The sequence below is a fragment of the Pezoporus wallicus genome, unplaced genomic scaffold, assembly GCF_028554395.1.
Source record: "Pezoporus wallicus isolate ANWC-B61680 ecotype Strahan unplaced genomic scaffold, APGP_CSIRO_Pwel_v1 contig_3812, whole genome shotgun sequence".
Lineage (NCBI taxonomy): Eukaryota > Metazoa > Chordata > Aves > Psittaciformes > Psittacidae > Pezoporus > Pezoporus wallicus.
In genome coordinates, this window is record NW_026639618.1 from 4,164,008 (window position 1) to 4,178,816 (window position 14,809).

The window sequence follows — 14,809 nt, forward strand, 5'->3', positions numbered from 1 at the left end:
CTTCATACTCTCCTGTTTTTCCCTTGTCTTATTTTCACCCTTTTCACTGTGCTCCTAGGGTGGTGATTATAATGAACTGATAGCATCCAAGGATCTGTGTTGAGGGAGCTTGATATTCATGGGGGTGATGGGATGGGCTTCCTCTTCAGTATTGGAGTTCAGTTGTTTCTTTTATATGTTTTCTTAACACAGGCTGCTTCTTATTCAGTTTTCTTTACTAAAATCTGAAATTGCACATTAGCCTCCCTCAGCCTCAGTAAGTACAAAGGCCACTGCTTGTTATGCAGTGACTATGTAGCTTTATTGGAACTTAAGTGTATGCAGTATTCTCAGAGCACAACAATACAAACAGGTCAGAAAATATTTACTTGACCACTACAAATTATCAAAACTAGTGAAAACGACCTCAGGCCAAGGCAAGCCTGCATGGGGTCAACGCTAGTACAGTGGCCTTGTATTATTAATGGCAAAGTTACGCTTATTTGTCTACAGTCTTCAGAAATTCTGTAGCATTCTCTGTTAATTTTGCTAGACACAGGTAAATGATACAAAAGATGTGCTTAAGTATTAGACTTGCATCCTTTCCTCTGCAATGATCATATACAGATTGATACTAAGGTAAACTGACAAGATAACTTTTCTGCAAGCTTGTCTGCCATTTACATAGTAAAATGAACAACCTTTCTAGGAACTTCACGTTATTTCTACAAGTACAGATCTGTTTAAAAGCAAAGAAAAAATATTTAGTTCCTAAAATAATTTTCCCTGTAGTGAAGATTAACACGTTGGATAAATCTTATGACTCTTCAATTACTTTAGTAACCTTTAGTAATAACTTTGTATCAAATAGCTCCATGGTGCCTAACATTGGATTTAAACAGAAAATTCAGGCATTTAGTCTGCTTAGGGCAACAATTAGATACCTGACCTAGATACTCAAGATCAATGTTAAAAAGATTTTTTTGGTATGAAGAGTAAATGAAAGGTAATTATTACTTATTTTATTTTTTTTTTCCACACATTTAAACTTCATAAAAAATAAAAAGGTAAAAGATTTAAAGTCATAGCAATATGTAGTTCCAGATTTAGCAAGTGTTGTTCTATCTGGAATTGTATATTTGATTTATGCATGCTAGTTTACTTGCTTATAGCACTGAATGTATATTAGACAACTAATATTACTATCCCTCAGGCAGTAAAAGGAAAGTGTGAATGTCATTCTGTTGATAAGAAATGAGAGCACTACAATATAATGGTGTCTAGACAGCTTTTGGAGTCTTTGCTATTTGGATAAATCTAAGGATCATTGCCTTTTGAACTGAAGTCCAGAAAGTTGTTTTGAACAACATGTTTTCAGTCATGTATTTCTTTAAAGTCACAGTTTTATTTCCTTCCTGAATATCTGGAAATTGAAAATCAGAAGAATGTTTTCTGTCAGCCATTTATACTGACTTTAGATTCTCAAATGTGATATGCATTTTGGATTCTTTCTTTTCTATTACTTTCTTGAAGATCAACAGAAGCAAAAGTGTGCCGCAGAAAAAATATGGACTCAGTCAGAGATCGATATGATCAGACCAAAGCCATTTATTGCAAAGCCTTAACTCCTTATGTGCTATTGCTTACAAACACAGTGATTTGGCATATTATGATTGGATACATGTCTTGAAGACCCTTAGCGACTAACATATAATTGGTTAAGTACAGGTGTGGGAACTTGACCTCGAAAACTTGCCAACAGTCCACAGTTCTCATAACTCAGTGAATTCCAGCTTCTTCTTATCTTGCTTGCTTAAGCTTCCTCGGGCCTCTCATGGCCTTGCTGTATCTTTTGGGATTATTCACAGTTCATGTACCAATTATCCATTCTCCAGTGAGAACACTGTCTCCACAAAAGTGTAATTTGAACTTAAAAGCAGGTAAAGTTACTAGAAATTTATGAAGAATAAGAAAGAGATCTGTGAAAATATTGAGTCTGGAATGACATCTAGGAAAATATGTTAGATAAGATGCTGTACCTACACTGACTTGAAAATTCTTTTAAGAGATCCAGAATACATTCTTCTAGTTAGGTTTGTAACTATACTGGAAAGTCTTGCAGGCAGCAGATATTTAATGGCAGAGAACATAAAAGTGAAAAATTAATAGAGTTATTTTATTAGAAAAAAAAACAAACAACCCAGAACTTCTTAATGGGATTCACTGGTGACTGCAAAGTTAGTTAACTCTGGGAAAGTTTTCAAGTAAGGATAACAAATGTGCCTTGACTGAAAGTCCTTGAACAGCTGAGAGAATGAAGATGAATATAATGGTTACTCTTTTTTGCAGTTCTATGTATAATTGTAACCACCTCTTTTATTATTTAATGTAATATACATTTTATTTTTACTTAAAACTGTAAACACTTCTTTCTCCGTTGCCCATTGCAAAATGATACAATAGCTTACTTTATGCTACTGAGACATACTGGAAACATCCCAGACTGACCTCATTAGCGCTAGACTGTAGTAAGTCCTGTCTAGAGTCATCTCCATTAACCTTTAGCTTTGTTTGGGAAGTCTGGTTGGATTGTATGTGTCACAAGCACTAATGAAGTCCTGCATCTTGGATTCGTCCTGAATAAACAAGATAGATAGTTAATATTGCTACTTACTCTCACGTTTTGAACTCTGTTTCTTAGGAATTGGGCAGCAAAACTAATTCTAATGAATTAGAGTAGCTGTGAACAGTAGCCTTAAATGCCATATATTTGGTCTTATGAATAATTTGCCAGTATTCATCTGTTCTTCCACTACTGAAGTTAAAATATCTAAATTTAGAAGATAGTCATGAATGGGCTATACTCTTCCTAGAGTCCAATAGGAAGTGAAGTACTGCAGGGTTACATCCTGGTACAACGTACCAGTTCTGTTCAATGTATTTATCAGTGAGCTTGGATCAGTGACAGAGTGCAATCTCATTGGATTTGCAGATGACGCCAAGATGTCAGTCAAAATTCGATATAGTCAAGGAGAGGGTTGCCATCCATTATAAGAGAGACAAGCTGGAGGAATGGGCTGATGGGAATCTTATGCAACTCAAACTCGGCAAATGTAAAGCCCTGTATCTGGGTAGAAAGAACCCCTGGCAACAGAACTGGCTGATAGCAAAGAGCTCTGATGAAAAGGCCTTGTGGTTTGTGGGAGACAGCAAGTTCTGAGCTAGCAGCATGCCTTCGCAGCAGAAAGCAAAGCATGATGAGCTATAATAACAGGAATGTAGCCATGAGATGAAAAAGAAGGATTATTGCCTTTTCCTAAACACACCTATTCCATGGCTGGGGCAGTGAATCGTGTCTGGGGCCTATGACAGAAAAAGTAAGTTCTTTGCTGCTGCAGGGTCAGTGGAAGGCCACCAGGATGGTTGAGGGGCTGGAACACTTGCGCTGTGTGGAAAGGCTGAGGGAGCTGGGCTTTTTCAGCCTGGAGAAGAGAGCTAATAGCAGCTTCCAAATGCCTGCAAGGGCATCATGAAAAGACAGCCAAGCCTTTCATGGTGAAGCGTGGTGTGAGGTTGAAAGACAACTGGCAAAATCTGAAAGAGTCAGATCTGTGAGGGATGTCTTGCATTTGAGCAAATTGCTCAGGGAGATCGTGCAGTCTCCATTCTAGGAGGTTTTCTTCAGACCTGACTGGATAAAGCCCTGAGCAACCAGTCTGAACTCATGGCTGACTCTGCTTTAGGTTGTTGTGACAACAGGAGGCCTCCTGAAGTCCATTTTGCCCTGAGGTATTCTATGGATAAAAATTGTTTTAATCCCAGTGTTACATGAACGAAACTCATGCTACAGATTGTTTGCTTTCTTTTGATGAGTTTGACTCCCAGTCAGCATGGTATTACTAACCATCAGAGAAATAAATGGTATTAGAATGTTTGTTCATCAGTTGTCTCTAAAATAAAAGAAAATTTAGAAAAAAAAATTAAAAGCTTTTGAAAAATACTTCTTTATGAATCATCTTGTTGCATTTCAGACATTTAATGGTGGGATTTCAACTGTGTCAAGTTTTACTGGATGTGCTTTCAGTCTGTGGAATTACAATATTTGACTTGTTTTAACCGAAGTTATAGTAACATACTTCATGTCAAAGCTTTATTTAAAAATTGCACTGGGCTAGAAATAGTTTATGCAATCTAGTTGGTCTTTAATATCTGAAAGCATGGTAATTTTATAATTCCACACTCTCACCTTAATTTAGTGAATGAATTGATTTTTCTTAAAAATTTATTTGTTTAATCCTGCTAAAACATTATTTTGTCATATCTTAAAGAATGGCAGCTAAATATTAGTATCTAATTATGTTAACTTTATTAAAAAACCCAATCTTAAACAGTGCGTTAATGTATGTTGACCAATTGCTAGTACTTCATCTTGTAGAAGCTTGTGGAACTGCAAGAGAAAGACAATTTCTGTTTAATAGGATACAACTGCCACATCTAAAATCTGCATCTTAATCTGTGATTGAACACAATATGTTAACATAGCACAGAGCTCAAGATTCTAAAATGAAAGCATGAAACTCAGGTGGTCTTGTCTGAAATGAACTGATTTTAAGAAAACAATTTATTTCTAAACTGCAAAGAGATTCAAATTAAGATATATAACAAGAATTGCATTTGACTGATTCTGGTTTCCAACACATGAATTACCATGACTACTGACTACTTTTTTTCAGGAGAACAGTTTGTAAAAGTTGTTAAATTTTAATTTAATATTGGCACATTACTTACATGAATACATTTCAAGTATCTGTCCTGATTAGAGAAATACACTGGTTTAGTATTTCCTGTTTTAAAGGGAAGCTTTTCCAAGTCATAAGCTTCTAAAAGGGAAGAAAAAATCATTTTCAATAAAAGCATTTTCATTGTATTAGATGCTATTTTTTTTCCTCAGGTACTTTGCTGATGAATGCTTCTGCAGAGTGGGAAAGGTATTCGTTATCTCCCTACATTATTTTATTCCCTTAGGGAGTACTTGTAAAAAGTTAGTCTATTAGATTAATTTAAGTAAGAACTTCCACTAGGAGTTTATCTGGGGTAAATTTCCTTTGCTATCATGTTTATAAGAAGAGCCCTGTGTATACTTGTAGCATATTGCATATGCAAAGTGTGTGCATCTAGCACAGATTCATAGTCTATTTTTGAAGCTTTGTCTCAGGCAAATGTCAAAGGCTCTTGCCTCTTTACTGAAAATGATCCTGGAATCAGGAGCAACATCCACTCCTTTTATAAATAGAAAGGCTTATGGGTCTTCCATATGTTTGTGTTATCCAAAGATTTAGCAGTTACAACACTTTTGAGTAGTAGTTCATTCAGACTAGTTTTCTGAACTGAATTGCTCTGTAGATCATTATCTTCATCTCCTTCAACTTATACACATTTGTTTTTTTTTGTGTAAATACTGCTTCAAATCTTTAATCATGTAAGCAGTATAATTTGACACATAAAAGTCCTCAATTTTAATGATTTTAATCTCCTCTCCAGCCACAGGGACTCACTTAGAGAAATGACTGCAGCCTAGTAGGTCTCAGACTGCTTTAGTCTGGGATCTGGTCAGGATCCGTTCTTGTGAACCCATGCCCAAAGCAACAATTACTCTTTCTTGATTCCACATTGTTATTGCTTCCTCCCGTGGTGCAGCCTGGCAGTTCCTTAAGCCTCAGATTTTCTTAGTTGCTCTTTGTGAATTCAAAGTAATGACCTACCTCTGGGTTGACTTCAACTGACTGAAAATTGTTTTAAATTTTATCCCAAAAGCAGAAATCAGTCTTCCTTTCTTCCTTCTTGCACTATTTTTCATGGTGAGTGTGTGCTTCTTTTTTCTATTTTATCTTTTGAACTGTAATATGCAGGGAAAATAACATGTGGGGGTTGTTTTGTGTCATACAAGAAATTGCAATTTTTAAAATAGTCTTTTTAAAAAATTGAAATATCACATTTGACTGCAAGTAGCTGAATTGAAGAGTATGTTACATTGCCCATACAACATAGGTGTTTCAATTGATCTAAGCTGGTTTTCACAGAATACTAAAACACCAAAGTTCATGCTTTTACAGATTACAAATGATATTTAGGCAAACATGAATGTATGTGTTCTATGCAGTAACTGATACTTACCAGATTGTTTATCCGTAACGTTAATTTTGTCTTAAAATCTTCCATGCAAATCACACCACACTGTTTACCTTTTACTGACCTGCATGTTCATTTTTCTGCAGTGTAAGTGTATATGGAAGCCTAACAAGTTAGGTGTTTTCCTTGAAAGTTGCCTATGTATCAAAGTTGTACAGTTGTTTTCAATGTATAAGCTTTGAAGCTTTAAGCAAACATAATTTTTCTTGCCTTTCTCCTTTGAGATGAACTTTGTCTTAAATTGCTTTCAATTAAAGTGCTGTGCCTCTTTAAAGCAGTAGGGTATAACATGCCATTTGACTGAGATTATGAATTTAGTTTTGCTTTGAGCTTGATACTGGGAGCAAGGGACTGCCTATTCTTGTATACTTGCTTGCATGGTAAAAATGTGTCCACACAGGTCTTGTGTCAATAGTAGTGGTTATGTAACATGCAATAAATTTTCTTTGTTTTAATCAGCATTATCTTGGTCCAAAATATCTCTAGACCATGCACTTGTATTTTCTGTGTTTTAATCTTGATAACAGTCTTTCAAACTTTATTGTATCCTGAATCACAACTAGCCCAGTCTTTCTATATTATTCACTGTTTTGGTAATTTCCGTCTTTTATTCTGAAATAAAGACTGAAACATGTCTAGGTCTATTTTAGTTACTTATAATACTCTCATCATAGGACAGTAAGCAGGTTTTGGTTTGGTTTCTGACACATAAAACTGGAATATTACTGGTACTTCTAAGGTCATTTAATTTTGTAGAGGGAACCACCAGTGTATGACTTAGAGGTGCTGTAGTGCAGAACAGGTATTAAGACATGAAATGTAAGATAGCAAAATTAATATGTACCCACAACAGCCTTATTAGTTGTCTGTGTAATGCTTAAGTATTCTGTTATGGTAGTATATTTTTTAGTAGTATTGCAAAATGAAACATTTTCAGCCTAAAATTTCTGCAGTAAACAAAAGAGACTTTATTAGCAAGACTTTTTGGCATTAGGATCTGTATTGTTTATTTATACAGAACACTTGGTAATTCTATCAAGAGATTTGATATACCTTGTGTATGGAAGGTGCTACATACTAAGTTCCTCTGGGAGTCGTACTTCCATTTTCTATTGTATAAGTTCTTCTAGCAGTGCAAAAACTCTTGTTTCCATCCTGTCATCACCCACTACACTTAAAAGGACAAATCTCAAAGTCTGTGTGGGAGGACAGTAAAAAGTGTGGAATATTATTGTTAGAATGACTGTCCAAGAGCCCCATAATCATTATTATGGAATAACTGTCCCATATTTTTAAAATACTAGTATAACATAGTGCAGTTCATGCTATGTTAATTTTGTTTATGCTGTTATGAATTTTATTATGCATTGCCCAGTCATTTATTCATTCCAGTCAAGATGGAGTTGCTACTGTGTTACGTATTCTAAAGGCTCACAGGTGAGAGACTTGGGTTCCAAACATTTGTAGCCAAATCGAGAAAATAGGGAAGGATGAAAAAGTTAATAAAATCTTAAAAATTCCCACATGGGTTATATGTTTTAGTTACTAGACAAATCAGGAATGTTCACTTAGTGTTTTTACAAGCAGTGCATGGACAAGTCTTTAACTCTCCAAACATTCTGTGGGTGTTTTTTTTGAGTAACATAATCTGGCCTATTGCAGGAATCAGAACAAAAAGAGAATTACAGCCTTTATCCAGGTTTAGAGAATTATGCTTAGATGTTTTGTTTATACATGTACTTTTTACTATCCATCCACCCTTAGCCTTGTATCAAGTCTAAATGAGCTTTTAGATCCCTATGAAGCTTTGATTAAGAGAATCAAATGTATGAACATATTTGTCAGCCCTATTACCAGTTGGCGTATTGAAGCTTCGCCTGCTACCTAGGTTACTATATAATGCTTCTGTTTCAGTGCTTGATAGGGTGGTTATCGCTTGTTTACATGTCCCTTTTAATGATATAGGTGTATATTTTACTCTAGCCATGTTGATTTCAGGACTGAATTTTCAGGGGTGGAAATTATGTGCTGTCACACTGACTGGTGCAAGAGTTTATTCTATCAAGTTATTGAGGACATTTAAAACTGAATGTGCAATATCACTATAATTGCAAGATGTTCACTAGCATTAAAGAATTTCTGATTACTTCAATTTTTTAAATAAAGCATATTGACTTTCTTCTTTTCATGTCAGTTGTCATTACTGTGTTAAACAGAGGAAATATGATCTCTTAGGTTGATCAGGAAAACAAAAGTCTAAAGAAAAAGTTAGCATCCAGTGCTACTGTGTGTCCCACAGGTTCTTCCACTTTGATCAAAACTGCCTCCACTGGTGAGTTAGAGGAGCATATTGCCGCCACTACTGGTGCTATTACTGTTGCTAGCACATCTGCTGATGTTGCTGTATCCAGTGCAGTGACCATCTATAGACAACCTTCTGAAGAACAGCAAGTGCAAGCTATGAATATAAGAAAATCAGTTCCAGAGTCGGCCACTTCCAAAGAAGCACTCTTCCTTCATCAAGCAAATTTACAAAGAAGAAGAAGACGACCAAGAAATGATGAGCAGATAGAAAGAACTAAAGAACTTGCAGTTGTTACTCATAGAGGTATTGGATATTATTTTACTTGTGCCCATGTAGTTATGGAAAATTATTTTGTGTAAATTAAAAGTGAAAGGTCAGGTATCCATTCAGGAAATGTAATTGAACCAAATGGGAAAAGGATTAAATCTGCTTAAAATTGAGTTTTAGTGGGCAGCCAGATGGAAAAATGAAATTAATAATAATATTGTCATAGTAATTTAAATTAATTTGATTTATAAAAAGTCAAAAGGGAAAGATAAGGATTTTTCTTTTGATGCCACTTTATATATATTTCACTGTCAAGAGCAGTGTAAATTAGATCTGATAAAAGTTTGGACAATAGAAATTAAAATATTAAACTATTCTGCATATATGTTTAGACATAATCAACTATAGTCTAAAAAGTGTGTTTTGTAAAGGGCTGCTTTATCCTAAATTAATCAGTGATGCAGTTGTAGTCATCTCCCTTAAATCTTAAGCAAAATTTTGGCTTTTTTAAAATGTCTGTACATTTTTATTCAATCAATCACACATGGAATTAGTGAATGAAACAAAGTTTAGAAAACTAGGGAATTCAATTGTAAGTATTAAAGTAGTAAAGCTGAAAATTTGATATGTTTCTATATTCAGGTGGTTTTAATCCACATGCTAAAATACTGAGAGTGACCAACATTTGGAGTATAAACAAAATATTGTTTATTGTGTTAAAGGGGGAAATATTAAAAGGTAAGATCCATGAGACTGAGAAACAACGCTAGAATGTCTTTATTTAACCAGCATAGACATTCAGAAGCAAATTGCAAGTGGTATGTTTTTACACATACGAAACCTCAGGGAAGGAGCAGTTTGATTTTGCAGGCTAATGTTGAATACTACTTATTATGTATTTTTAACTTATAGTGTGCTAGTCCTTTGTTTCATGTTAATCTATTGTGCATGAAGAATTTCTAAACACAAATGAAGAGGAACATCTTTTATAGCCCTAGCAGTTTGTAGAAGACTCAAATGGTTGATATTTTGTAAAGACAGCTGGGTTAGATAGTTACCTAGTGAAAGTTACTTTCTTGAAAATTACTGTAGCTTCATTTACTAACAGATACCGAAAAAAACCCAGAGCTGCAGTTCTGCAGAATTTTAAAATATTAATTTAGGTAGAATAACTGAAAAACAAGCTTTGTATTTGGTTTACATATGAAATGTATAATTGAACAACTCTTTATGTTTCATTTGTATTAATTTCAGTCCAGTATTTTTTTGTGATTATTGACTGTTAAAAATTAGTAGTTTGATTTGTACTGGTTTTATGGCTCTACATTCACTTCAGAAGATCTTTGGTCAAGGGAGTATCTGAGGGCCTGTATTCTCTTCTAATTTAAATACATGACAGAGTAATAATTTGGCAATTAAAATTGGCAGTAATTTTGATATACATACAGTTTCTTCCATCTCCTTTTTGTAATCATTCACACTACAATGTCTTCTCTTATTTTTTCACTGTCCTTTTCTCTGATGTATCCTTTAATATAGGATATAGTTAAGGCATATACCTCTGAAGTGTGTCACTTAACGTGCAAAAGCTTCCACTATGAAAAAAAAAAAAAAAGAAGGGAAAAAGGGACTAAGATACTTCTAAAATAATATTATAGTGCTTATTTGTCACATATTAAAGTAGTACCACAGATAATAAAAGGTACCACATCCCACATACAGATTAAATCAGTCTTGTACTGAGAAGAAAGCCCATGCCTAGTGCTGTGTGCACATTATTCTCTCATGCCACATTTAAAGTCTTGATTTTGCTAGAATTCTTTATACAAAATCATTTAAACATTTTGTATTACTGTATCATACACACTGAACAGCATACTTAAGTATACTACTAAAGTGGCTGTTCATATACTGAATAAAAAAATTACTATTTTTGCTTGGCTAACACCAATATTTGATAACATAATAGCCATGAAAAGATAACAAATGACCATCATTAAATAGCCTGTAATGGTCTTATATAAAATATTCCTCATTACAAAGACACAGATATATTTGTTTGTGAATGTGAAACTATTATTAACTGACTAAGTAATTTCCATTATGGGAAGATATTCTGCAGGTGTTTCTGTGGAGTTTTCTGTAGTTTTGTTGAAGTATTTTAACCTCTTTGACAATTAAATATGCACAAAAGTATAAAAACTACTTGTCTTGCCCTTCATATTAAGTTAATATGGAACTATATATGAGCTACTGAAGAAGTTTATGTAAATTCCTTTTTTAATTCTTTCACTATTTAAAATATATATACATATATACATATATAAAGATTAGTTTTTACGTTGGAAATATATTTTTTCTTGTGCTCTTGATCATAATTTAAGAATTATGCTGCCAAATCTACACAAATGAATGAATACTTGAAAAGACCAAATTTAATATACCAAGTATAATTAACTGAAGTTTACTATATCATATATGTGTATATTTAAAATGGTCAAAATGTACTGTTCATGTAGTCTTCACTGTAGGCTTTTTTCAGCATGTTGCTAGCGAGATCAGAATTGTGCTGTTTATGATACATTAGCACTGACGCAAAACAGTAACTGCAGAAAGAGTAGTACTGTTGGCTTCCATAGCATTATTCCGTGAATAAGATCTTCCAGAATGAGTAAACACTAACAATAATGTTTTGTTTCCTAAACTGGTATTTTTTGAAGTATATGTATGAAAGAGATGTGCAGAGAGAACAAGAGGTTTCTATCTGGCTAAAATGAAATTGCTAGATGAAGTTAGTCTACCACACTTATTATCTGGACTTCAACAATAATTGTAGGTTGTGTCAAAGGCTAGCTGAAGGTGTTATGACTATTTATGAGAGGAAAAAGGAACCTAGATACATTTGGTGAAATACTTCCATTAGAGCTAGGGAAGTACAAGCATCATTTTATAAGGCAGTAGTAAGACATCATGAGGAATACTGTACATGACTATAGTTCTTTCATCAAAAGAATTCAGAGTGAATCAGATGAATATAAGAACTGTAATGATTTTACATTGTTCTGATCATCTCATCACAGTATCACAGTATCACAGTATGCTAGAGATTGGAAGGGACCTCGGAAGATCATCTAGTCCAATCCCCCTGCCGGAGCAGGAACACCTAGATAATGTTACACAGGAATGTGTCCAGGCGGGTTTTGAATGTCTCCAGGGAAGCAGACTCCACAACCTCCCTGGGCAGCCTCTTCCAGTGTTCGTCACCCTCACTGAGAAGAAGTTTCTTCTCAAGTTTAAGTGGAACCTCTTGTGTTCCACTTTGTACCCATTACCCCTTGTCCTATCATTGTTTGCCACTGAGTAGAGCCTGGCTCCATCCTCGTGACACTCCCCCTTTATATATTTATAGACACTTATAAGGTCACCCCTCTGTCTCCTCTTCTCCAAACTATAGAGACCCAGCTCCCTCAGTCTTTCCTCATTTTCTTACAAAAGAAAATGTAAGACAGGATGAAAGGATGAATGTTTCAGGAAGTGAACACTAGTATCTTGAGAATTTAGGTAAGGACAAGTGAGTTTATAGTATATAAATAGATACGTTAGGAGGAGGAGCGAGAAGAGTTCTTGTTGTAATGATGAAGCCTTCTGGTAGAAGAAGACAGTGGACCAAGTGTTAAAAGCTTACTTTCAAGATGCAGCTTGATAGGGTAATGAAAAATATATTTAGATACAATATCTGGAAGAGAAACATCATCTTTTAGGTCCTGAGTTCTAAAAAGTATATACTCAAAAAGTATATCCTTTACCTTTATTTGGAAGTAGGGGGGGAAAGGAGGTGGATTGAAATTCAAGTATCTCCTATCAAATTACTGGACTTTTGTTCTTCATTGTACTGAACCTGGACTTCTGCCCCAGAAATAATAAATAAGGACTAACTCATATCATGTAAGAGGAACTCAGTATAAACAATTTACAGATGGTTTTCTTTTTTCTTTTTCAAGTATGAGCCATAAAGTTTGGCTATATCCTTTTATTCAGCAATCATAATCAGTGTAGGCAATTGAAGTGGTTTACTTTTTTACATGAAAAATTAAGAAATAAGCTATTGACTTCTTTTTTCCAACATTTTGAATGTTTGCAAAAACTATTTACAGTACTGGCAGGTATATAACTACGTGCACCAAGAAAGTCACAAAGAGGAAAAAAATCCCTATGTGCACAAAGAGGAAAAAAAAACACCTATCTGTGACTTATCACACCTTACAGTATGCTTTTTGAGCTGACTTTATGTAGTATCATCGTGATAGCCAGGAAAAATCAGAGAAAAAAAAACAAACTTACATTATGCGTAGTTACTGGGTGTTCTGCACTGAACCAACATTTCTTCTTGCTGTATATTACAGGAGAATTTATGATGTTAGGAGTCAAGAAGATTTCTTTAAATACTTTTAAGATCTGTTATGACTAATTAAATGAGATGCTAATGAAACTTTCAAAACCAAATGGATTTAAGAGAAACTCAGTGATTGATCAAGCACTGCCTTGGAATAATTTAATGTACATGTTTTAAGGATTAGGGTTTGTTAGAAAATATATATCTTTTTTTTTTGTTTTTTGAATTTCACTTAGAAACAGGAAGAGGAAAGGAGGAGCAGGGAAGGAGAGGTTTTCTGAAGAGCCGTTAAAAATGTTTGTTGTGTGAATTGGGATGACTTAAGGAACTAAAATATTTTTAATAATTTTATTGAAAATAATGTAAAGTAGGACTTTTCTACATAAATATTTTTTTTTTAATTACATAGAGCAGTAGCACTTCAACTTCCCTTATGTGTCTCGCCAATTAATTTTTAACTGAGCTAAGAACTCAATAAGATATTTTCAACTGCATATTAAATTATACATAGCTTATAACATACTGTTCACTGAAAACTGTCATAGGTTTTTATCTATGGATGAAAAATGAACCTGAAAAGTTTCACAATTAAAATGGAAATGCAACCTATTAAAATAAAATCATAATACATTACATTTTAGTATAAAGGTGAAATTCACACATTAGGTTAGAATCATATGGCTATGGCATGTTTCCTAAAGTATAAAATTATGTTCATTGAGCTATCAGAGCATTTCATTTTACGGAGAGAATTTTACATTCATTCGCATTTCCATTTTTTTCCATTCTGAATAAACTTTTAGACTGTGGGGTAACACTAAAATAGATCTTGCCAGCAAAACTATGATACCTGAAAATAAAAAATCTAATTTTATCTCTGTAATTGATCATAATGAGCAGTAACTTTATTTAAACATCTCTACTTTTAACAAGGAGACACTAAGTAATTTTCACTTTTTTTGTCTATTTATTGTCCACCACATAATGTTTAAAATAGTGTAGGATCAAGAAAAAATATTTACCATGTGTTATATTAATGCAGTATGCTAGTGGAGTAATTAATAGTACAGTACAGTAATTCAGGGCAGTAATGCAGTGGCTGCAGTGATCTGAAGTCTTCTACACAATCTGCTTTGTCTAGGGCACTTTAGAGGGAGGGACAAGGCAGAGGTGAATAGTGAAAGCAAAAGGTGGATCAGCTCATGTAAAAAAGTAAAAAATAGAATAACATGAAAATTGGATGGTTCACTACTTTATAGTCTTGATTATTCATCTTCTAAATGGTTCTTCATATTTAAGAAATGATTAATCTGCACGGTTCATGCTTTACTACAAAAACTGCTGAAAATTCGTCTCCTGTTACACCAATTTTCAAGATGCAGTAAGGCTGTAGAAGATAGTGCTGCATCAGTCAGTGCATAGGATCACAGTAAAGTTTATTTGGGTAATTGCTAGGTTTAGAAGTTTTTAATATAAATTTCTGTACCCTTCAGTGCACTAGGTGCTAAATGGGTTGCTGTACCTTCCTCAACACCACTATCCCATTTGTGTAATCCCTTTAAGTGTTGACCCCTAAGATATCTGGATATCTAGCACTTGTGTTGTCAGAGTTTGGAAATTTTGGATAAATAGTTGCATCGCATGCATAATGAACGTAAAGTGCACACAAAGAAGAA

The 14,809-nt window shown here is 34.2% G+C and overlaps 1 protein-coding gene across 1 annotated transcript in view; it reads left to right on the forward strand.

The window, feature by feature from the left end:
- The window catches only part of CSMD3 (CUB and Sushi multiple domains 3), a 599,019-nt gene that overhangs the window by 233,888 nt on the left and 350,322 nt on the right, over positions 1 to 14,809 (forward strand). Inside the window, exon 7 of the mRNA XM_057415252.1 lies at positions 8,468 to 8,776. Coding sequence (XP_057271235.1) covers positions 8,468 to 8,776 — 309 coding nt within the window. The remainder of the gene's footprint in view (positions 1 to 8,467; positions 8,777 to 14,809) is intronic.